At 47.9% G+C, this 23,792-nt stretch overlaps 2 protein-coding genes across 8 annotated transcripts in view; one reads left to right on the top strand and one right to left on the bottom strand.

Annotated features, from left to right (window-relative positions):
• The window catches only part of gldn (gliomedin), a 69,463-nt gene extending 46,934 nt beyond the window's left edge, over nucleotides 1-22,529 (top strand). For 2 of the 3 annotated variants that reach the window (XM_072470620.1, XM_072470622.1), the window contains exon 10: nucleotides 183-1,160. In XM_072470620.1, coding sequence (XP_072326721.1) covers nucleotides 183-654 — 472 coding nt within the window. In that variant the 3' untranslated portion in view covers nucleotides 655-1,160. Of the gene's footprint in view, nucleotides 1-182; nucleotides 1,161-22,033 lie in introns of those variants that run through there. The other variant, XM_072470621.1, reaches the window with a different exon arrangement.
• dmxl2 (Dmx-like 2) overlaps nucleotides 2,759-23,792 on the bottom strand; it is a 235,865-nt gene continuing 214,831 nt past the window's right edge. For all 5 annotated transcript variants that reach the window (XM_072470615.1, XM_072470616.1, XM_072470617.1 and 2 more), the window contains 5 exons: nucleotides 23,406-23,483; nucleotides 22,970-23,061; nucleotides 20,823-20,875; nucleotides 5,285-5,502; nucleotides 2,759-4,287 (listed from right to left, as the gene is read on the bottom strand). In XM_072470615.1, coding sequence (XP_072326716.1) covers nucleotides 4,078-4,287; nucleotides 5,285-5,502; nucleotides 20,823-20,875; nucleotides 22,970-23,061; nucleotides 23,406-23,483 — 651 coding nt within the window. In that variant the 3' untranslated portion in view covers nucleotides 2,759-4,077. The remainder of the gene's footprint in view (nucleotides 4,288-5,284; nucleotides 5,503-20,822; nucleotides 20,876-22,969; nucleotides 23,062-23,405; nucleotides 23,484-23,792) is intronic.

Genomic DNA, 23,792 nt, shown 5'->3' with positions numbered 1-23,792 from the left:
GGAGGTGAAAGGTTATCAGGGTGAGGTGGGAATGTGGGGTTGAGCTTACAATTGGATCAGCCATGATTTTATTGAATGGCAGAGTAATCTTGAGGGGCCGAGTGGCCTACTCCTAAATCGTGTATTTGGATGTTCGTAATTACAGCAAAGCACAAAGTCGTACTTTTTTTTTCTTGTTTTAGGTTTCCACTTGATGGGAAACAACCTCAGTTCATGAAAGTAGAAAATGCTTTGCACAACAATCGCAATTACCTCTTCCAAAATGCAAAGACATATTTTGACTTGACTGCAGATAAAGATGGACTTTGGGTAATTTATGCTTCGAGTTATGATGAAAACATAATTGTTGGCCAAATTGAAATCAATGAACAATCGTTCTCGATTGTTCAGAATATTAACACCACATACCCCAAATCAAAGGCGGGCAATGCATTCATAGCGCGTGGGATTCTCTACCTCACAGATACTAAAGACATCAAAATAAGTTTTGCATTTGATTTGTTGAAAGAGAAACAACTTGAAATAAGTTTTGATTTAAGATCATCAAACGATACGCTTACAATGCTCTCCTATGAACCACACGATCGCACTTTAGACACATGGGAAAATGGCTACTTAAAGAAATATGGTCTACATTTCTTACCAGCTGAATAAATGCAAATGATTTTATAATAGAGAGTAGTTATTCATGCACGTGTAATTGGTACAGCTACTAATTTGTAATGTGCTCATCAGAAGAAATTATTTTTTCTCTAATGCAACATTGGCAAACATTTTTTTTGCAATTATATTTGCACAGAACATGTCTAACATTTAAAATAGAACATGCAACTTCTGTAATGCATTTTATTGCATTTTAATTTATTCTATTACATTTTCCTTTTAGGAGTGAGATCTAGTTAGCATCAAATTGGATTTACACAAATTTCTTAACAAATTAGATAAAAGTTATGTGATTATTTGTGCCTGCGTGCATTATAATGTAAAGGTGCTCGGCAGAGCAAGGGTGGCACCACCCACGGTGTGATGTATGTCGCCACATGGTCAGAGAACCCTGTGGAAGAACACTAAGCAGCTAACCTGCATGGTGGAAGCAATACCATACTTGGAATGTAAAACCTACCAATAAAGGTGTTTATGTTTAAACAGATAAGCCTCAATATCTCACCAATGAGTTACCACCACTGCAACATAAAGAACTCATATTAAATACATATTATGTCAGGTTACATTCACACTGTAATTTTAATATTACTATAAAATAGCTTCCATTTTATAGTGATACTAAGGTTACAGTGCAATTCTGGGTTCAGGTATTACCAGATTCTCGCGAGGAATAGTGACAGGTCTCTGCCCGCTGCCACACCACGTGCCACTATATAAAGGCAGTCTTGCAACTCCAGTGCAATGTCGAATTTTGTTTATAATGTGAATAGGTCCTTTTGACCATCTCCATTCTTCAAATTCCCCAGATTTCAATTAGAGACACTTTGTGGGTGTAAGTTTCTGCACTAAGACTGGTAGCCACATTATAAACAAGCCCATGCACAAATACCAAACAATCCACCTACATCTAAAGAAACTACTTTTACAAAAGTCTTTGGAGTAAATTGGGGTTGTGTAATCTTACATGCCCATGGGATAGAAGTACGTTTACATCTGCTAAGGAACATACATTCACATGCAGGGACTGTTCAAGGTTTGTCCCTTTTTGAATTACCTGGAGCTCGGGAATTCTATAGTTTTCCATTGCTTTCTCCTTGGCAATGCCTCAACCAGAGTCAACTTTCCAACCAATCAGCAACCTTTTCTCTTTAGTATAAATTATATGAAATTTGGCATTCTTGCATTTGCCCTGATGAGTGCAAGACAAAAACATTTCAGCAACATGTCTCTCTTTTCATCAATATTCAAAATCAAAAAATGAATGGTAAGTGCATGAATATACCTTTTTACAAATGTTTTATCTTAAAGGATAAAGGGCTGCATCGACTGCATACGATGGAATTTGCATGACCAGAAATTGCATTACCAGAGATTAATAAAATGAGAGTTATAGTAACCGAATGTTGAACTGCTTAAAATGGCAGTTGTAAGGTGCTGTTGATTTAGTAAGGGCTGCCAGTTGTTCTATATTTATTCAAGAACTTTAAATGCCTTTGAAATGCCACAATGGCTGGTTTTGCAGCTGCCCATATTCTGAAAAGTATCTTCAGTTTCCAGTTACCCATGAAGTTTGTGAAAAACATCTTTGCATATACATTCATGTCGGATTCGTTGACCTGGATTCTTGGTTGTGTGATGATGTGCCATAAGAACAAGCTGAGTGTTACGGACAGACTTCTCATGAAATTTCCCCTCAAAAAGGCCCAGGGGAAGCTGCGTTGACGTGGCAGTCGGCAAGTGTTGAACATTTCTACAGGCAGTAAAAGGAGTGCCACCAATGATAGATGTACTGTTATTCCACTTGTTGACAGCATCCAGATTTCAAGTTAATTGTCCCAGAGTTTTGGAGACTTGCGTTTTTGTGGATCCCACAAGCTACAGTACGATTATTACTTCTGTATTTTAACAGCAGGGTTTTTTTCACAGGACTGCCAATACTAACAAACACAGAGGAGAGTCTGTCACAGGAAGGGTACCTTTTGGTCCTGCTCCTGGGACTATATATATAATATATATTATGTATATCAATTTTTAATTCCTAATGGATTAGTATTATTTCCCAAAATACAAAAAGAATGCAGCGACAATTAGCTACACACATTAAAAATAATTTATTTGACTTACAAAGGTAAGCACGACTATTGTTTTAAATACTTCAAGCGCAGGATGTAAAATTCATATCTTGCTCAGTTCACTAAGAAATGCAATGAATTTGTCACAGACACAGACACTAAATATAAGCACAAGACAACTTCACAGACAGCAAAATATTGATTGAAGGTCCTCAAATTTTACGTACCATATTTGTTAGCAACATGTACATACTGAAAACATAAAATACAATAAATTAAACTGTATATTACAGGCAAAAAAGCAGACAATACACAGCAATGATTACAAGTTATGTTAATCCACAGATCAAAATAACTTAATTGTTCATATTACATAAAATGTTGGGCCTGTTAAGCCAGACATTCATTTAAGGAAATGTAACCTTTTACACATCAATAGAATTCTTTTTTTTTTTTTAAATACTACATTTTCATAGCTTCCTTTTAGTTAAGTGCAATCTTCAGATTTAATAAACTAATCCAGAATGAACAAAAACAAAAAAAAATCCCATCTGGTTTCTTTGACTTTCAAATATAGATAAATAATGCCATTATTACACTGCCGCACTTTATAACGTAAAGGCAAACAGTTTGTAATAGAAATACAAGGCTTAACAGTGTGCAAAAAAAGAGATAAAATAGTTGTTTCAATAGCTTTAACGTGTTGAGTGACAAAATTAAAATTTCAGAAATAACTATAAACTGACATAATTAATCTGTACATTTTAATGACTCAGAATCCCATTTTTTGCAAACACTTTTTTTGCATTGTAGCTTTCAGATAAGACCATTCACCTGCTTCAATGCCACTGAAAATTCCATCTGAAGAAAAAGAAAATAATGAATTTAAATTTTATAAATCAACTCACGCCATCATTACACAGGGGATGTCCCAAACAGCGATGATGGATTTTAACCATGGGCGCATTTGTTTGTCCTCACACTAACAGTACACCAAAAGATTTTGCATTCTGTTCACAAAGCATTACCAACATTCTGCAACTGCATTGCTTTTAAAAGAATAATACAGTACATGCATGTCTGTCCTCTGGGTTTACTATACGAAATCCTTCAAGTCTTTATACCACAACGCCACTTTACTTCAAGTAACTTTCTTTTGCTTTATATATATTTCAACTCTGCTCAGATCCACTGCTAATAAAAAACTTCTGCAAAAAGCTGAACCTTGGGTCCCTTCCCAGTCAAACACAACTCATTAGCAGCTTATGCACTCCCACAGCATATGTGAGATGCCCATGTTTCTTAATAACCAGAAACCAAAACAAGCAAGCCCAGTAAACTACAAGATGTCAAATATTCCAGCAGGGACATTAAAATAGTCTGGCAGAACTCGTGTCTTCAAAGTTCCATCTGCTCCACAGGAAAAAATACGATTGGCTGGTCTGATTTCCAGCTGCACGACTCCTGCACCAATGTTTCGAAAGATCGACTGTTTGGCATGTTCATTGGTAAATGAATGAATTAATCCATGACCTGTTAACCTCCACACCTGTAAAAGGAACAAGGCTTGATAAGAACACTAATAACACTCTGAAGTTCATAAACAATCATTCTGTGACTGCACACTCTGAACTCAGATCTCAGGTAATCCAGATCCTTGGTCCAAAACAAGTGCCAGATTGCAACACTAACAATCTTACCTCTAGAAATATAACTATGCCAAAAAGTATCGACGGTTATTCTTTTTACAGGAGACTGGTCCCAAAGGTTTATTAAAATAAACCATTCATATCAGACAATTTAATCTCAGGGCTAAAGAGCTGGCTTTTAAAGCAGACTAAGGCAGGCCAGCAGCACGGTTCAATTCCCGTACCAGCCTCCCCGAACAGGTGCCGGAATGTGGCGACTAGGGGCTTTTCACAGTAACTTCATTTGAAGCCTACTTGTGACAATAAGCAATTTTCATTTAATTTCATTTTCATCTTATGAGGTGCAAACCTCGAGTACAGTCTACTTCACAGTTGGCCCCATATGAAACTGAAGCACATACTGCTGCAGTAAAAGCTTTGATTCCAATTTTGTCAAAAGAAATATTACTGAAGAGCAGAGTAGCTTTGCTAACTATTTCGACACTCCCATAACTGACTAGGAGCTATTAGATGCTGACAATAAGTCAAGGTCTGGCATTATGGCACCAGCATAGTCTGATATGTTTGAAATTTTATAGCCTCGTCTTTATAGCATGCAGCTCAAATACAAAAGGACAGCAGCCTTGAAAGTCTTTAGAGACTGAAATTGCAATGGGAACAATAGAATAGAATCGTATCAACTGGTGTCTCCCAGTGCTGATCTTATCACGCACAAGCAAATTCTCTTATGTAACTGATCTGCAGGGGCCCCCATTCATTCATCTTTTTCTGTAGGGTTTTGAAATAAAATGGATGTGAACTATTTATCAGAACTTGAAATGTAGCAGTGTGTAGATATCAGTGAGCAGAACCCAAATGCCGAAAATTGGCAAAAAGAACTTTTGCCTGAAGTCTCACCTTCATATTCCCTTCTGATGAACCTGTAGTGAAATAATCTTCTGAGGAGTCCAAAGCAAGGGCCTTAATAGCAGAATCATGTGCCTGAAACGTGTGCAGCAACTGCCTCTGCCGTATGTCAAAAATGCAGACAAAGCCTTTCCTGCCTCCAGAAATCAGAAGTTGTTGCTTTGGTGCATACTGAAGCACCGTGGCACCATTGTCATGGCAGACAAAACCTAATGGGATTAAAAGGAGAAAAGGAAAAACATTCAGTCTCAAAGTTTACAGTTAGCTGACTATAAAATGCACACAGTCCACCTACACAAAAATTATTTTGCCTTTATTGGTTTGTGGGATGTGAGCGTCACTGGCAAATTTGTTCCCTGTCCCGAATTAACCTCGAGTCGGGGGGGGGGGGGCAACTCTGTCCGAAAGGAATAAGCAATATTTTGCCATGGGGGTAGAGGGTGCATGTAGGGAGGATGATGGCAACTGGAGGAGTGGGTGTATTGCTGAGTCTCAGAGTGGTGGACACTGGTGAGGGAGCAGGTGGAGCAGGGTGAGGCTGCTGACAGGGTCACCGACTCGGAGCTAAGAAAATAAAAGGGCGGGGTTGCTGCAAGGGCTGTGGGAATGGAGGTGGCACTCAATGAACAGCAACAGAAAATTTACACAAAAATAAAATCTCGGTTTCAGAATTTAAGGATTTGAAGTTTAAGAGTCTGTATAATAGAAACATAGAAAACAGGAGCAGGAGGAGGCCATTCCCCCCTTCAAGCCTGCTCTGCCATTCATTATCATCAAATTCAATAGTCTAATCCCGCTTTCCTCCCAGATCCTTTGATCCCATAAATGCTATATCTAACTGCTTCTTGAAAACATGCAATGTTTTGGCCTCAACTACTTCCTGTGGTAGCGAATTTCACAGGCTCACCACTTTCTGGATGAAGAAATATATTCTTCATCTCTGTCCTAAATGATCTTCCTCGTATCCTCAGACTGTGACCGCTGGTTCTGGACACACCCACCATTGAGAACATCCTTCCTGCAACTATCCTGTCTCGTCCTGTTAGAATTTTATAGGTTTCTATTAGATTCCCCCTCATTCTTCTGAACTCGAGCGAATACAATCCTAACTGATTCAACCTTTCCTCATAGTCAGTCCTGCCATCCCAGGAATCACTCTGGTAAACCTTCACTGTACTCCCTCTAGAGCAAGAACATCCTTCCTCAGATAAGGAAACCAAACTGCAAAAAATATTCCAGGTATAGCCTCATCAAGGCCCTGTATAACTGCAGAAAGACACCCCTGCACCTGTTCTCGAATCCTCTCGCTATGGCCAACATACCGTTTGCCTTTTTTAGCGCCTGCTGTACCTGCATACTTAGCTTCAGTGACTCGCCCTCGTCTAATTTATGCCCATTCAGATAATAGCCTGTCTTCTCGTTTTTGCCACCAAAGTGTATAACCTCATATTGATCCACAGTATACTGCACCTGCCATTCATTTGCCCACTTACTCAACTTGTCCAAATCACACCGAAGGATCTCTGCATCCTCCTCGCACATCACCCTCCCACACAACTTGGGTGTCACCTCCGAATTTGGAGATATTACATTTTGTTCCCTCATCTAAATCAGTAATATATATTGTAAATCTGATCCCTGCGGTACCCCACTAGACCAATCCCTGCAGGACCCCATGAGACACTGCCTGTTAATTTGAAAAAGACCTGTTAATTCCTACTCTTTTGTTTCCTGTCTGCCAACCAGTTTTCTAGCCATCTCAATACACTACCCCTAATCCCATGTGCCTTAATTTTACACACTAATGTCTTATGTGGGACTTTGTTAAAAGCATTCTGAAAGTCCAAATATACCACATCCACTGGCTCCCACTCATCAATTCTACTAGTTGCATCCTTGAAGAATTCCAGTATATATGTGCATAATGCACAAGTGTATGTATATAATGTACAAGTGATGCAACAATCCTCTGGGATGTTGTATTGGTATGATATTCCTGAGATCTAGATTTATCACTTGGGTATTCTTAAATGGTAGGTGTAATATCTAGTGTATTGTCAAAACAGCTGATTTCCTGGTTGGCTTCCACAATTTCACTCTCCAAATCCATGTTTGGATGTGTTTTGGACAGCTAGGTGTTGTCTGGTTGTACAGTTCTCTTAGCTAGTTTCTGTTCCTCCTTAACATTACTCATACATTCAGACTAGGCAGTTTCACAACCTCCAATGCAATTGGACACAATCTTCATTCTCACTTGGATTTTCAAGAATTTTTTCCTGTACTTTTGAGAAATAGGACGGGTGATGGCTTGGAAGGCTATCCTAACCTCCCTTCTGAACATGCCTTCCTTTGGTGATGGCAGGTGCATGTCTGTTGCTCCTAAATGTAAGATGGCAGTACATCAATGCTTTTTGGTTCCCTGTGTTTGTCACAGACACATTTGAGGTATCTTTTAATTGCACGATGATTGGAAACTTGGAAAAGTAATTAGTGACAATGAGACAGTCGTTGCCATGAATAATGAATAAAAAATCTGTTATGATTTTAGACCAAGGGCATGATAGAACTTTGTGAGGGAAGTAAAACTTCTTTGCATTGATGTGGCCAGGGTCTCTGGCATGCTTTTCACATTCTTAATGTCCTGGTGATATCATTCTTGATCCCTGGCCAATACACCGTATACCTTGCATTAGGAAAACAAAGATAGTTTTAAGGGATTTTTATTTGTACTGATAAACATTAGAAATTAGGTATTGTTTTAGGTGCATTTAATTTAATGTTTCTGTGCTTGGAAGAGTAAAACCTATAGTCAAATTAATGCTGGACAAAGATTTCTGCATGTGTGGGAGTTGGTTAAATTCCAACTGTGTTTCTATTGTTCTTAGAGAGGGCTATGGTGTGAGGAATACATAGAAGTCAGTGCTTAGCAACAAGAGGCCACTACCAGAGGGAAGGGCTTTCCTTTGTTCTTTGTTTCAACTGGAAGCCAGAGGAATTGGAGCCAGGTCACGGAGTAGTGAATAGCTCTCAGCTCTGCGAGAAGCTAGACAGGACAACGGAGTTGCAAAGATGCAGGATTCCTAAGGAACAAGATACTAGGGAATTGGGACAGAAAGACGGTCTAAAAAGTCTGGAATTAAGTGAACAGAGACCAAGATACTGTTCAGAAGACTTCAAGGAAGAGTAAATAACATTTTCTGAGTTAATGAGACAATCGCAGTAACTAGATTGAAAGTGGGACAGCAGACTTCAGAGGTAGATTAAATTTGTGATGTAATTTTAACAGCGTCTGGGAATCGAGAGTTAAAGCAATTCTGAGTAGTTTGCGCAGCAGTCAAGACAAATAAATCTTAAAGGAGTTGATGTGAAATCCTGGACTGGATTTGCTGTTAAGAGTGGAATGGAGTATAATTTGTGTAAAAGTATAATTTGTGAAACCTCGACTGGATTTCAGAATGCAAACTGCTAAGGGGAGACATTATCATGAGACAAGAATTTGAAGCGTGTTTTTGGGAATGGAATTTGGAAAATCTCATGTGTAATCATTGGGGGGTGGGGGGGGGGGGGAGGGGGGCAGATTTGGAGGAGCAAACCAAAGACACTAACTTGGGAGTTCAGAGTGGGGTGTACTTGGCCACATTCATCTTATGTGCTTAAAAGGGACTGTGTGTTAATTACCTTATTGTATATTCAGAAGTACTTTGTAATCCATTTTAATCTTTAAATCTGTGTGTATTTGTTAAACTAAGGGAGGAGTAATACAACTTTTCATATTGAAGAAATGTTTTTTCTTGTTGTTTAAACTAATTAGCAGTGCTGTGACTCTGTTCCTCCATGTTTTATGAAAGAAAAATAAACGTTACAGAACTGGATTCTCTGCCAGTGGGATTCTCCGTTGCGGCAGCAGGGTACCCATGCCCCGGGTTTCCCGGCGGTGTGAGGTGTCCACAATGGGAAATCCCATTGACAGGAATGGAAAATCTCCCTGCCGATGAGGGCACCGTGCCTAGGAAAACGCGGCTGGCGGACCGGAGAATCCCGCCCATGGTCTTTTAAGCCAGGGTCTCATTCTGGGATCTTCCCATCCAGTTATAACATCAACTGGGATCATATCACTTGCCAGGCACCTTGTTTGCTTTATGCTCATGCCCATGATGCAACTGTAACAATGGGTGCCATCAAATGGCCTCGTCGAGCCTATCTTGTTGAAGCGATGAGGCCGTTAAATCTTGCGAGATTTGAGACGCTCAGGACGCCTTGCGAGATCAATCGAGATCTCATGAGTTGTCGAGATCTGGATCTTGCCTTCACCGGGCAAGATCCAGATGAACATAAATGAGCCATATTTGCGTCCGATTATCCCGAGGCCTGGGATTGAACGCCCAAGCCTGAGGGATCTCGCCATGGTGCCATTTAGCACTGGTCCACACAAATGTGGACCAGTCGTAACAGCACTGGGGAGGGTCTCCCAGGCCATCAGAGACCCCCGGGTGGTTGGACTCCGGGCAGGGTGGCACTCCTGCCACTCAGGCACCCTGGCAGTGCCACCTGGGCACCACCAGGGTTTCCGGAAGCTACTGCCAGGCTGGCAGTGCCAAGGTCCTAGGTGCCAGAGATCGGGCCCGGAGGTGCCCTGCCCTTAAGAGGTGGGGTGAGGGGGAGGTTGAGGACACCCAAAGAAGTTGGGGGGGGGGGGGGGGGTGGATCGTAGGCTAAAGGGGTTGAGAGATCAGGATGACATTTAAAAATGTAACTGAGATAAGTGTGACCTTGACGGGACATTACCCTCAAGAGGCCCCCCAAAAAACAGAATCCCTTTTGATTTCGGAGTCGTTCTTGTTGCGGCGGCGCTGAGAAACACCCCGATATTCAAGCCCAAAATCGGACTTTTTCCCTCTAAACCGCACCCAATATGTCCTGGTAAAGAATCAAACCTCTTGAAAAACCTTATTCATCCCTGAATGGTCAAAAACATGTGAGGATGTCTGGAATGTCTAGCATCGTATAACTCCAACCTTTTACATTGACTCTCCATAACATCCACTGGTGGTTCATTTGTTGTTTCCTCCTCAAGTTGGCTGGACTAGTGTTGACCAAATTTCATCAGATCAACACTAAGCACATCTTTCACGTCAATATCTACGCCAATATATACTTGTATGTCCAGTGAGACATCCAGTTTTTTCAGATTAGGTAACCTGCCCCATCACTGTAATATCATCCATCGGCAATGCATATGCATCCAAGAATATTTTCAGTGATTCTATCCAAATGCTGCTGGAACAGATGCAGTCTAGAAACAGTAGTCTCTGAATGGTATACTGAAAGTGGTGAATTTTTGAAATCTCTCTGCTAAATGAACTGACCAATATCCAGATTTGGTGTCCAACTTGGAGAATGTCATCCAACTCATGTCATCACATTGCAGCTTTGTAGGAGGATTGATTGATGGAATTGCATTTCATCTGGGCTGTGGTACAGCATCACCTCTTAAATTCCCCATGGTGCTGAATCTGTCTGGTACATCTGCTGTGGATCATGGATTGACTCAATGAGATTATTCATTACCTTATTTGCTGCGATTGGTATCATGGTGATCTTGTGTATGGTCACAATGTTTAGTCCTGTACATGTTGGCAACCGTTATTGCTGCTCTGCTCGAATCCACCAGGCATAATACTTGTGATTTCCATGAAGACTTGCCATAGCTGTATTTCAATGTACCCACGCCATTAATGGGTGACCCAACGGGCAGCACGGTAGCACAGTGGTTAGCACTGTTGCTTCTCAGCGCCAGGGTCCTGGGTTCGTTTCACTTGGCTCACTGTCTGTCCGGAGCCTGCACATTCTCCCCGTATCTGCGTGGGTTTCCTCCGAGTGTTCCGGTTTCCTCCCACAAGTTCCGAAAGACTTGCTGTTAGCTGAAGTGAACATTCTGAATTCTCCCTCAGTGTACCTGAACAGGCGCCGTAGTGAGGCGACTAGGGGATTTTCGCAATAACTTAATTGCAGTGTGAATGTAAGCCTACTTGTGACAATAAAGATTTTTATGATTATTATGATGTACACATCAATTTATGTGTCATAGGATGCATCATTGATTTCCAACAATCCTAATACATACTCTTCAGGACTCTGAGTGGTAAGATTTGTGCTTGCTCCTGTGCAGATTTTGGCTGCGAGTATGTTTTCCACATTTCTTTGGGCAAATGATGCTGATAGTAACAAAAACATTAAACTGTTTGACTTCATCCACACAGTGCACATTCACAACGTGGAGAGCCTATTCATTTTCCACCAGAAGGCCTTTCTGCTCTGCTTTGTCACCCTGGTCTGTCTTGCCACGAATCTTGTGTACGTGGGCACTCCATATTGTTGTTGTCAGTATGCTGAACATACAACCAAACAAAAGTACCTTACCTTTGGTTGCACCTCCGGACAAGATTTCTTGCAAGCCCAATTTCCTTTAACACCCCGTAGCTTGCAAAGATTTTAGAACACAGGACAGCTTTGGTGTGGGTACGGCAGACAACACTTCTCACACGTCTTACTTGTTTTTTGCATCCTGGCCACCATGCTAATACTGGTAGTTGCACTTAATGTTTTCAGGTGTTGTCCAGCTACATAGTTTCATATTTTCTGCCATCTTTTAGCTGTGTCAATAAGGTGATCATTTTTCTCCAAACGACCTTGTTGGAAAGCTTCAATTGGCATTGAAGCAATAGCAGCTTAATTATTCGTTCAGGCAGCTCAACTTCATAGAAATCAACCCTTTCCCTGATCACTGCACCTGCTGACAAACTGATTAATTCTTGTGGCTGTTGTCTGTAAGCCATCAACTCTAAACAGTGAATTCTAAAGTTCAACCTTTTCACGAAGGTGATTGGGCAGCATGTTCCACTGCTGGGCAGGTTCCTTCTGATCTTCCTCACAGGCTCGAAGTGTTGACTCGGTGCAATCCCTCATTTCCAAATGACTCTGCAATCCCTAGTTTTCAATGGCTATCTTTATTTATCCGGTTCTGTGACGGATAAATCTAAAAAGCTTAGCTCCATCCTTTGTTAAAAAAGCCTAAACTGAGATAGGCCTTCTGATTCATGCTGGGGAAACATCTACCAGTTATCACCAATCTCCATAATTTTAATGGGAAGGACCCCCTGTCTCCCGTGATCTAACCAGTTCCCCAGCAAGCAATCACACGGGCACAAATTAGTACTGGTCCACACAAATGTGGACCAGGCATCAAGGCACCTGGACCTGGTTTCCCAGGCCAATGGAGATCCCTGGGTGGTCAGGGACAGGGCAGGATGGCGCCCTGGTTCTCCCTCTGGCACCTGGGCACATTGGCACTGCCAGGCTGCACCTTGGCACTGTCAGGCTGGTAGGAGCACTGCCAGGGTGCCCAGGTGGTACTGCCAAGGGTCAGTGCCTGAGGGGGCCATACCCAGGAAAGGAGTTGAGGGGGGTTATGAAGGGGCCTTCAGAATATTGGGGGGGTGAAGGGTGGGGTCTGGAAGGGGGAGGGCCCAAAAGGGGGCATGGAAGGCCTGTAGAGGGGGGTGGGGGGCCTCAGCGACCCCATAGCGAGGTGTCATCACTAACGCCTATGTATGTTGGGGATGACATTGCCCATGTGGGGGACCCTGAAGCTCACTTAGAGATTGGAACATCCTTTCAAAATGCTGGCCCAATCTATGAAGAGCCGATCTGGCCAGCAAGTTCAGCTCCCCTGACTGGGGAGAAACTCCCCAGTGCCCAATAAAGTGACTAAGTATGGTTAGATAGTGGTGTGGGATTTGCTGACAGAGCAAAATCAAGCAAAACCCATCACAAGTGATACTGAGAAACCTTTCCATTAGATTGTGCCAGTCGTTTCAGAAGTTCAAATTAAGTTTGATGTCAGAAAACAGGCTAAAAACACTCGGGTGAATCAGCAGCCAAAAAGGCAACCTGAAACTAATCTTTAATTAGTGACTGATCATTTCAAATTGCACTGCTGAAGGGTCCTTTTTGCCTGTTAGCGCCACAAATTGCTAAACAAATGTATCAAGCAGCAAGTCAAAAGCTAGACTAGCCAGATCACAGAAAGATCCTTATTTAAATATTTTACTAATCATTTTGAATATTTCTGGTATGCATTCTTAATACCTACATAGCGGCAAGCTCCAAAATGGCAGATGGTGCCCTTTTGATGCAGGGTGAGCACATAATCCCCAGACAAATGATAGTTACATCCTCTTCGAGGGAGATGCTACATAACGCTTGATTATACCTTTCTCAAATTTATATACCACAAGTTGATGTTTATTATGGGTAAAGTGGGTCAAAGCCATCATAAATGGCTGTTGCAATTTTGGTGGATGTGACCAATCAGATAACAGGAGTTCTCATCACCCTGATATGTATTCTTTCCTCCAGTACCAAGTAAAGCTTTGACTGGACCATTTCTGTAGTTATCGAGCATAATAATTAGCAAAGCATTCACATATTATAATGTCACAAGATTCTGCTACTGAATTCAGAATGGCCTCTACCATAATGGCATCTGCCAAAGTGAGGCAATGGCACCGCAAAGGAGCATATGGACCAGCACCCTGTCCACCCGCTCTGCCAGGCATTGCTCTGTTCGTAGGATTTCTACTGGGAAGCCCTTCATTGCCATTACAGGGAGCCGAGACAAAAATAAATCTGGCACAAAGGTTTACGAAAGCCAGCAAGGGAAAAAAAAATCAAATAAATTCCAAAGAGGTCAAAAAACACATTTAAAGGACATCTTGACTGAATATCCAACCCTAGCAATTCTAGACAGCAAGGCGCTAGATTTCTTCAGCGACATAGGACCTAGATGGAGGAGACTTTTATACTATCAGTCTGGATGGGAACAGTGGGCGTCATTCTCCGACCCCCCAGAGGGTTGGGGGGGTCCGTGCTGGGGTGGAGGTTGGGGGGGGGGTCTGTGCCGGGGTGGAGGTTGGGGGGGGGGTCCGTGCTGGGGTGGAGGTTGGGGGGGGGGTCCGTGCTGGGGTGGAGGTTGGGGGGGGGGGGTCCGTGCTGGGGTGGAGGTTGGGGGGGGGTCCGTGCTGGGGTGGAGGTTGGGGGGGGGGGGGGGTGTCCGTGCTGGGGTGGAGGTTGGGGGGGGGGGGGGTCCGTTATTGCTGGGGTGGAGGTTGGGGGGGGTCCGTGCCGGGGTGGAGGTTGGGGGGGTGTCCGTGCTGGGGTGGAGTTTGGGGGGGTCCGTGCCGTGCCGGGGTGGAGGTTGGGGGTTGGGGTCCGTGCTGGGGTGGAGGTTGGGGGGGGGTCCGTGCCGGGGTGGAGGTTGGGGGGGGGGGGTCCGTGCCGTGCCGGGGTGGAGGTTGGGGGTTCCATGTTGGGGTGGAGGTTGGGGGGGGGGGGGTCCGTGCTGGGGTGGAGGTTGGGGGGGGTCCGTGCCGGGGTGGAGGTTGGGGGGGGGGGTCCGTGCTGGGGTGGAGTCCGTGCCGGGGTGGAGGTTGGGGAGGGGGGGGGGTCCGTGCTGGGATGGAGGTTGGGGGGGGGGGGGGGGTCCGTGCTGGGGTGGAGGTTGGGCGGGGGGGTCCGTGCCGTGGTGGAGGTTGGGGGTTGGGTCAGTGCTGGGGTGGAGGTTGGGCGGGGGGGTCCGTGCCGGGGTGGAGGTTGGGGGGGGGGTCTGTGCCGGGGTGGAGGTTGGGGGGGGGTCCGTGCTGGGATGGAGGTTGGGGGGGGGGTCCGTGCTGGGGTGGAGGTTGGGCGGGGGGGGGTCCGTGCCGTGGTGGAAGTTGGGGGTTGGGTCAGTGCTGGGGTGGAGGTTGGGCGGGGGGGTCCGTGCCGGGGTGGAGGTTGGGGGGGGGGTCAGTGCTGGGGTGGAGGTTGGGGGGGTCCGTGCTGGGGTGGAGGTTGGGGGGGGTCTGTGCCGGGGTGGAGGTTGGGGTGGGGGGTCCGTGCTGGGGTGGAGGTTGGGGGGGGGGGGTTCGTGCTGGGGTGGAGGTTGGGGGGGGGGGGTCCGTGCTGGGGTGGAGGTTGGGGGGGGGGGGGGGTGTCCGTGCTGGGGTGGAGGTTGGGGGGGGGGGGGGTCCGTTATTGCTGGGGTGGAGGTTGGGGGGGGTCCGTGCCGGGGTGGAGGTTGGGGGGGTGTCCGTGCTGGGGTGGAGTTTGGGGGGTCCGTGCCGTGCCAGGGTGGGGGTTGGGGTCCGTGCTGGGGTGGAGGTTGGGGGGGGGGTCCGTGCCGGGGTGGAGGTTGGGGGGGGGGGGGTCCGTGCCGTGCCGGGGTGGAGGTTGGGGGTTCCATGTTGGGGTGGAGGTTGGGGGGGGGGGGGGTCCGTGCTGGGGTGGAGGTTGGGGGGGGTCCGTGCCGAGGAGGGGGATGGGAGGGCAAGTGAGTTGGTCCACCTGGCCAGGTGCCAGCCTTCAACAGTTGGACCCATGCGGTCCATGCCACCTGGCTGGGGGGAGGAGGGGATATGGGCAATGATGACATGTCGTCGTTCCCCTCCTCCCCCCACCAGGCCGTCATGTTTTCAGATCATCCAGCGATGTTGGCTGCCGTGGTGGCAGCCGCTCATGTCTATGTTGCCCTGGATGAGGAGGAGGAGGAGGAGCGTGTCAGAGAGGCGGCGCAGGCTGCCGCAGAAGGGCAGGCGGCAGCCGCCCAGGCTGGAGGGACACCTGACCGACAGGACGAGGAGGGGGAGGAGGACGTCGCGGCCCCACGGCAACGGAGGCACCCGAGGGCGCCCCGTGTGTACCGGCCCCGGCAGTCATACCAGGACCTCACGGACCAGGAATGCAGGACGAGACTCCGGATTAGCCGGGAAACCATGGCACACATCTGCCACCTGCTGGCACACCTGTCACCGCGTGGCACTGGCGGGGGCACCCTCTCCCCGTGTCCGTCAAGGTTACGGTGGCCCTGAACTTTTATGCAACGGGGTCATTCCAGGCACCGAGTGGGGACCTGTCCGGCATATCGCAGACATCGGTGCACCAGTGCACCGCACACCATGGCAACAGCCGACCACCCACACCCCCCACCCATCCACCCACCCAGCACCAGTGTCCGGGCAGTGACAGATGCCCTATATGCCATGGCGCACCGCTACATCCGCTTCCCCGTGGACCGGGCCAGCCAAGATGCCCGGGCCGTGGGCTTCTCTGCCGTTGCCGGGTTCCCCATGGTCCAGGGCGCGATCGATGGGATTCACGTCGCCGTGCGGCCACCTGCAGATAACAGGGCCGTGTTCATTAATAGGAAGGGGACCTATTCGATGAATGTACAGGTGGTCTGCGACCACCGCATGATGATCCTGCACGTCTGCGCCCGTCACCCAGGCAGTGTACACGACTCATTCGTGTTGTCGCGGTCATCCATCCCCGGCATGTACGAGGGACGCCATCCCCGGCTGAGGGGCTGGTTGCTGGGCGACAGGGGCTACCCATTGCGATCGTGGCTGATGACGCCTATACGGAGGCCACGCAATGAGGCGGAGAACCGCTACAATGATGCCCATGTAGCGACAAGGGGAGTGATAGAGAGGTGCTTTGGTGTGCTGAAGATGCGTTTCAGGTGCCTGGACCTCTCTGGGGGCGCCCTCCAGTATCGGTCAGATAGGGTCAGCCGCATCATTGTGGTGTGCTGCGTCCTGCACAACATAGCCCAGCAGAGGGGTGATGTGCCGCAGGCAGAGGAGGGCGGAGTGGAGGAGCAGCAGGAAGAGGCCCAGTCCTCCCCAGATGAGGGGGATGGGGGCAATGGTCAGGGCAGACGGGGTAGACACAGGCGGGTGGCTGTCCACCGTTACCGGCTGGCCCAGCGGGCACGGGACAGACTGATAGACGCCCGCTTCACTGACTAGATGGGCGTGGGAATCGGGTAGTATGGCCACAGACCGCACACCATGGCAACAGCCGACCACCCACCCCTCCCCAACCCCACCCACCCCACCCGCATGCACACCCCCCCCCCCCTTGCCGATCCACCTGCAGCACAACGGGCCGGGCTCACACAGTTGCGGGTGGACGCGTGTCTATCGCAGGCCATGGAGGATGACGACAACCCGCCGTGTGATGAGCTCCTGGCTCTACATCGCTGGACTATGTCTGACCCATGGCCACAGTACCACCATCCACCCGGACCATCCCTGCATGCGGCTGTGACACTGCAGCGCACGGTCCTGTCCTCTGCCCGGGGGATGTTGATGGCGGCCCATCAACATCCCCAAGATCAACAAGGGGGCAGGACTCACCTGGGGCTGAGGTAAGACCACCCCTCACACACACACTTGCGCTCAACGTACATGACACCCCCGCACACTTTGGACAGAGCACAAAGGCAGCTTCAGTAGGTGTAACATTGACTTTAATAACCAAAGGAGTTCATGCACGTGCCCTAGCCCCTAAAACTCATCTGTGCCCTGCACCCGTGCCAACTTACTCAGTGTCTAATTGTTTGGCCTTACGGGCCCTTTGACTACGTCTGCGTGGTTCCCCAGACGGTACAGCAGAACTGGAGGTGGACTCCTGTGATTCCTGCCCTCTGACACTGGATCCCTTTGGCGGCCGTTTCCTGGGGCGTCCTGGCCTAGATGGGCCAGGCTGCGGCCTGGGCGACTGGGATGGCGAGCGGCCAGCCTGTCCTGCCCGTTGCCCACCCGATGCACCTGGGACGGAGGGGGGGGGGGGGGGGGGGGGGGGAGTCCGAGGTGTCGCGGTGTACCGGGACCTCCCCTACAGAGGGAGCCGGGACGGACCACACCACCTCCTCCTCCCTCGGGGTGCCCGATGGCCCCCAGGCCTCTACATGGGTGGGGGATGCGAACGGACTGGCCATCCGACGCCCCCCCCGACATCTGGCGCTGCCAGTCCTGGAGGCCTGTGCTGGTATCGACAGGGGTCTGCAGGTTTGCAGCCATGGAGCCCAGGGGGTTGGCAAACCCTGTCTGTGACAGTGCGACGCCGGCTTGCACATGGCCACTGGCGCCGATGCCCTCAGCGATGGCCTGCAGAGACTGGGCCGTGGCCTGCTGAGACTGGGCCGTGGCCTGCTGAGACTGGGCCATGGCCTGCTGAGACTGGGCCATGGCCTGCTGAGACTGGGCCATGGCCTGCAGAGACTGGGCTATGGCGTTGAGCGCCTCTGCCATCTGGCGCTAGCACTGGCTCATGGCCTCCTGTGAGAGGGCAGCCATTTCCTGGGCCACAGACGCCGCCTGCACGGAAGGCCCCAGGCCTCGCAAACCGTTCCCCATGTCGGACACCGTCGCACCCATTGCCTCCACCGCAGACGCCACCCGTGCGGTGTCAGCCTGGGTGGCACGCATGACCGGCACCACTCCCAGCTCCTGGACGCGGGTGGACCCCTCCACCTGCGACCGCAGCCGCCGCAAGCCGCCCGTCACCCTCTTCGCTCGTCTCCGGGTCGGTGGTTGCATCGGATCTATGTGTGGGTGTGGTAACTGCAGGAACCCGGGATCCATCTGGGCGGCAGATGTTCGCTTGGGCTGGGCTGCCCTCCGACCGCCCGGTCCCTCTGCTGCTCCTACCTCCACCTGCTGTACCGGGACGGCTGTGTTGTGCGCACCAGTGAGTGTACCAGACGCCTCATCACTAAAGTGCCCAACCGTGGTGAGTGTTTCTGCGATGGTGGAGGGTGTTGGTGACAGCAGTGGCGTTGTGTCGTGCTCTTCGTCCCACTCTGAGTCCATGGCACTTTGGGGTGGGGGTTCGTCTCCACCCATCCACTCTGAGTCACTGTCTGGTATTTCGTCTTCCTGGGTAGTGCTATCCCGGGTCGGGGTGTCCTGGGTAGTGCTGTCCCGGGTAGGGGTGTCCTGGGTAGTGGTGTCCTGAGTAGTGGTGTCCTGGCTCGGATGTGACGGGGGCCTGTGGCTGCCCCCCTCGTCGCTGGGTGGTCGCTCCCGCACGTGACGGGGGTGTCGTCTCCCTGTTGCTCCAGGTCTCTCCGTCTCCCGTGGTGTGCGAGGGTCATCCTGCGGGCGTCGCATGCTGGAGGGTCCGGGTCTCTCCGTCTCCCGTGGTCTCCGAGGGGCATCCTGCGGGCGTCGCATGCTGGAGGGTCCGGGTCTCTCCGTCTCCCGTGGTCTCCGAGGGGCATTCTGCGGGCGTCGCATGCTGGAGGGTGCGGGTCTCTCCGTCTCCTGTGGTCTCCGAGGGGCATCCTGCGGGCGTCGCATGCTGGAGGGTGCGGGTCTCTCCATCTCCCGTGGTCTCCGAGGGGCATCCTGCGGGCGGTCTGAATCTGCGGGGATGGGTGCCTGGACGTTTGGTCCTGCGATACACAATGAAGCATGCATGGTTAGACATCAGGCAGTGATCAGGTGATACGGGGGAGGGGGATATAGGGGAGGGGGGATATGGGGACGGGCTGTCGGTGGCTCACTCGCTAGTACGCCCCCGACCTCTGCATCAGCAACCTCCCGGTCCTCAGGTCCGCCAGCCAGTTCCAGGGCCCTTTCCTCGTGTACGGTCAGTGGCCTCTCATCAGCGGGCCCTCCTCCAGTCCTCACATGCTCCCTATTGTTGTGTGCGTGCTTCTCCTGTGGGGGGGGGGGCAGGGGTAAAAGGCAACAGTGTTAGGCAGGTATATGAATGCACGCCATCGGTTGCGTGTGCATTGCAGAGGTTAAGGTTAGGGCTGGATTCACTTGGGGATATGGGGGATATGGGGGCGGGGGGGATATTGGGAGGCTCACCCTGCCTGCTCTGACGAGGTCGTTCACCTTCTTGTGGCACTGGGTGCCTGTCCGTGGTGTCAGGGCCACAGCGGTGACGGCCTCTGCCACTTCCCTCCACAGACGCCGGCTGTGGTGTGGGGCAACTCTGCGGCCGTGCCCGGGATACAGGGCGTCCCTCCTCTGCTCCACCCGTCCAGGAGCGCCTCCACATCGCGTGACTCGAACCTCGGGGCTGAGCGACGGCCAGCCATCCAGTCGGGTGTTGCGGTCGGGTGTTCCGGTCGGGTGGGGGGGAGCAGCGCGGCCTTATGAGCCGTCACGCCGTGCAGCGTGTATGACGCTGCACGGCGTGAACCACTGCGCAAGCGCAGATCCTGTTACGTCGCTGCTAGCCCATTTCGGGCCGGAGACTATCAACCCATTTTTCCGACGTGACGCAAGTCGGATTTGCGCCGTTTTTTGCGCCGATCGGCGGACTTTCCGCCGATAACGGAGAATTTCGCCCAGTATCTTTGTTCCAGAACTGAGAGGTCAATGATTAAACTAGTGCACCACTGAAGTCCTTAAAAGTTTATTTTATTTGAACACAATGGATCGAAGTATACCAAACTAGCTATGGCTTAAGGCCCTTTGTCGTTGTTAATGGCAATGCTTCTGCATGTCGAAAAAATTGTATTTATGGACAGAAGTCAAAATAACGTAATCTTTAAATTGAAAATGCTCTGCACTAATTCTCAAAAAGAAATATTTTCATGGATTATTGTAATGCAGAAACAAATGCAAATTCATCAAACAATTTTATTCCCAACCTGTATTTTATTAAGCATTACAGACAGTGATCTTACCGTGCACAAGACTATTGTGTGGTGAAATTAGTGTATCCCATAAACAAACATTTCTGGAAGAAGAAAGAAAATGACAGTGAACATACAAGCCAACATCCTCAACACCATGCTAAATTTCATGGACGACAGACGTAAATAAAACATTTCCCAGAGATTACCAGTCAGTATAAGGGCACATTATTCATTTCCTGAAACTCGACATTGATGTCTTCTCGCCCACCAACCCCACCAAGCTACAGTCAATGACTGTGAAATCCACGCCAGACCCACTCGATCCTTGCTGCTGAAGGTTTCTTTTGTCACAAACTCCAATGTTATTTTAATGTTGTTTTTAAGAATAGAATGCATATCTCCTCTAATGTACAAAAAGAAAATTTCACATGGCAGCTGGAAGGATTTAGAAAAAACGATCTGGTACAGGGCTCAACTCCAGCCATGCAATACAGGATTAGTTGGCCAGTTACAACCTAGAAAAATAGTTACAGGAATAGTTAAATAAATCAAAACATGTGAAGAAATATGTCAAGTAGAGCAAAGGAGACTTAAGTGGGAAGTAGAACAGGGGAGACTTAAGTGGGCAAGGGGTGGTGACCAGGGATTCCCCGGGGGAGAAAGTTGCTTGCAGACTCTCAGGGAACAGCGCAGGAAACCGACAGCAGCAGCACCCGAGGGGGGGGGCACGTTAGTTTAGTCGAACACGGGTGGCATGGGAAAACAGAGCTCACAGGGGAAGTGCCTTATTAACATGTTTATTCTTTCCCACTGTTCGTTTTCACTATGTTAAGGCTCTTTGCATAGGGCCTTTTTTTCTCTCTGTAAATGTTACAAATCTGTTTTAAATAAGAAATTTAAAAAGAAAAGAAATATGTCAGTACTGGGTCGGATCTCGAACAACGATGAGTCAGAATACAGGGAGGAGATAGAGAACCTAATGGAGTGGTATAACAACAACAATCTTTCCCTCAACGTTAGTAAAACTAAAGAGGTGGACATTGACTTCAAGAAGCAAAGCACTAAACACACCCCTGTCTGCGTCAACGCGGCCGAAGGGGAGATGGTTGACAGTTTCAAATTCCTAGGCATATCACCTAAAATCTGTCCTGGTCCACCCACGCTGATGCAACGACCAAGGAAGCACAACAGTGCCTATACGTCCTCAGGAAACTAAGGAAATTCAACATGTCCACATTGACTCTTACCAACTTTTACAGGTGTACCATAGAAAGCATCCTATCTGGCTGCATCACTGCTCGACCCAAGACCGGAAGAAAATACAGAGAGTCGTGAACACCGCCCAGTCCATCACACAAACCTGCCTCCCATCAGTTGATTCTGTCTACACCTCCCGCTGCCTCAGGAAGGCAGACAGCATTGTCAGAGACCCGCTCACACCTAGGCTTTACCCTCTTCCAGACCCTTCCATCAGGCAAAAGATACAGAAGTCTGAAGACCCGCACACCCAGACAAAGGAACTGCTTCTTCCCCAAAGCTACTAGACTCCTCAACGACTCTCTCCCGGACTGATCAGTTCCCTGTAAGAACACTATTTGGTGATGTACCATTTGTTAATGTACTCTATCAATTATTTTTTTTAATTTGTCTACTATGTACGTACTGTGTGCATTCCCTTGGCCGCAGAAAAATACTTTTCACTGTACTTTGGTACATGTGACAATAAAATATCAATCAATCAAGCATAATCAAAAACCCCTCTCATACGGCCTACTCACTCTTTGAACTTCTTCCATCGGGCAGGAGATACAAAAGTCTGAGAACACGTACTGACAGATTCAAAAACAGCTTCTTCCCCACTGTTACCACACTCCTAAACGACCCTCTTATATATAGACTGATGGACTTATGGACTGATCTGATTTCTTCACACATCTTCACTCGATGCCTGTGTCAATGTATTTACATTGTGTCTTTTATGTTTGCCCTATTAGGTAGTTTTTTTTTCATGTACGGAATAATCTGAGCTGCATGCAGAACAATACTTTTCACTGTACCTCAGTACATATGACAATAAACCAATCCAATCCAAATAATGGAATTGACTTTTAAAATAACGGATATTGGGAATGCCCCTTTTTACATCTGGCAAAATTTTTCCTCAAACATCAATATCTCATTACAGCTCATTGTACCTGCTGTCATTAGATTGTCCTGCTGTAGTTATGAGACTTGAGGAGGTGACAAATGCAAAGTCACCAGCAGCTTTACTGTGACATTGCCAGCTCTGCAATTAAACAAATAACATTTTTAATATTAACACAACATTACAAAATAAATTTTTAACCAACACATTTCCATCATCAAACTTTTCTTTGCTTCCTGAGGTGATAGAGTAACTTGTAACAATATGAACTAAGAACTCTGTCCTTGAAATGCCATAATCACTACACATTTAATCAGCATGTTTGGCTGAAGTTAGACAATTAATCTCGTCTATAGAAGGCACTTTGGAAATACTGAACGTGTTTTTGGCATGTCTGTAATATCTTCAAAGAAGTTATTTATTTCAACAAACACAAGAAAAGGCATGCGTTCTTAACAAATTACACGACTGTTTATATAACTTACAAGATAAGGTTTAGGATTAGATCCAGTTTGGTTGACTTGCCAAAGACTCAGAAAGCCTTCTCCATCTGCCACCCCCAACTGTTAGGGAAATTAAAAAAATCAGTTTAATAAGACAGTCATTAAATAAACAAAATACAGATGTTTTTAGAGAAAACATATTGAATAGAGTAATTCAAATGGTGCTGGGTGTTCTCAAAGAAACGCTGTACGTGATAGTTTGGTCAAGACAGCAGAATAAATGCCATATCCTTTCCGAGATCGTTTAGAGTTGTTAGTATTGATTTACACTGATTTATTAGAAGTCAGCAGAGACATATTGAAAATTACCTTTCTAGATAGATAGAACATACAGTGCAGAAGGCCATTCGGCCCATCGAGTCTGCACCA

The sequence above is a fragment of the Scyliorhinus torazame genome, chromosome 12 (genome assembly GCF_047496885.1).
Source record: "Scyliorhinus torazame isolate Kashiwa2021f chromosome 12, sScyTor2.1, whole genome shotgun sequence".
Taxonomy (NCBI): domain Eukaryota; kingdom Metazoa; phylum Chordata; class Chondrichthyes; order Carcharhiniformes; family Scyliorhinidae; genus Scyliorhinus; species Scyliorhinus torazame.
The sequence above is the reverse complement of the archived record's forward strand: the minus strand, read 5'-3'. Positions and strand labels throughout refer to the sequence as shown.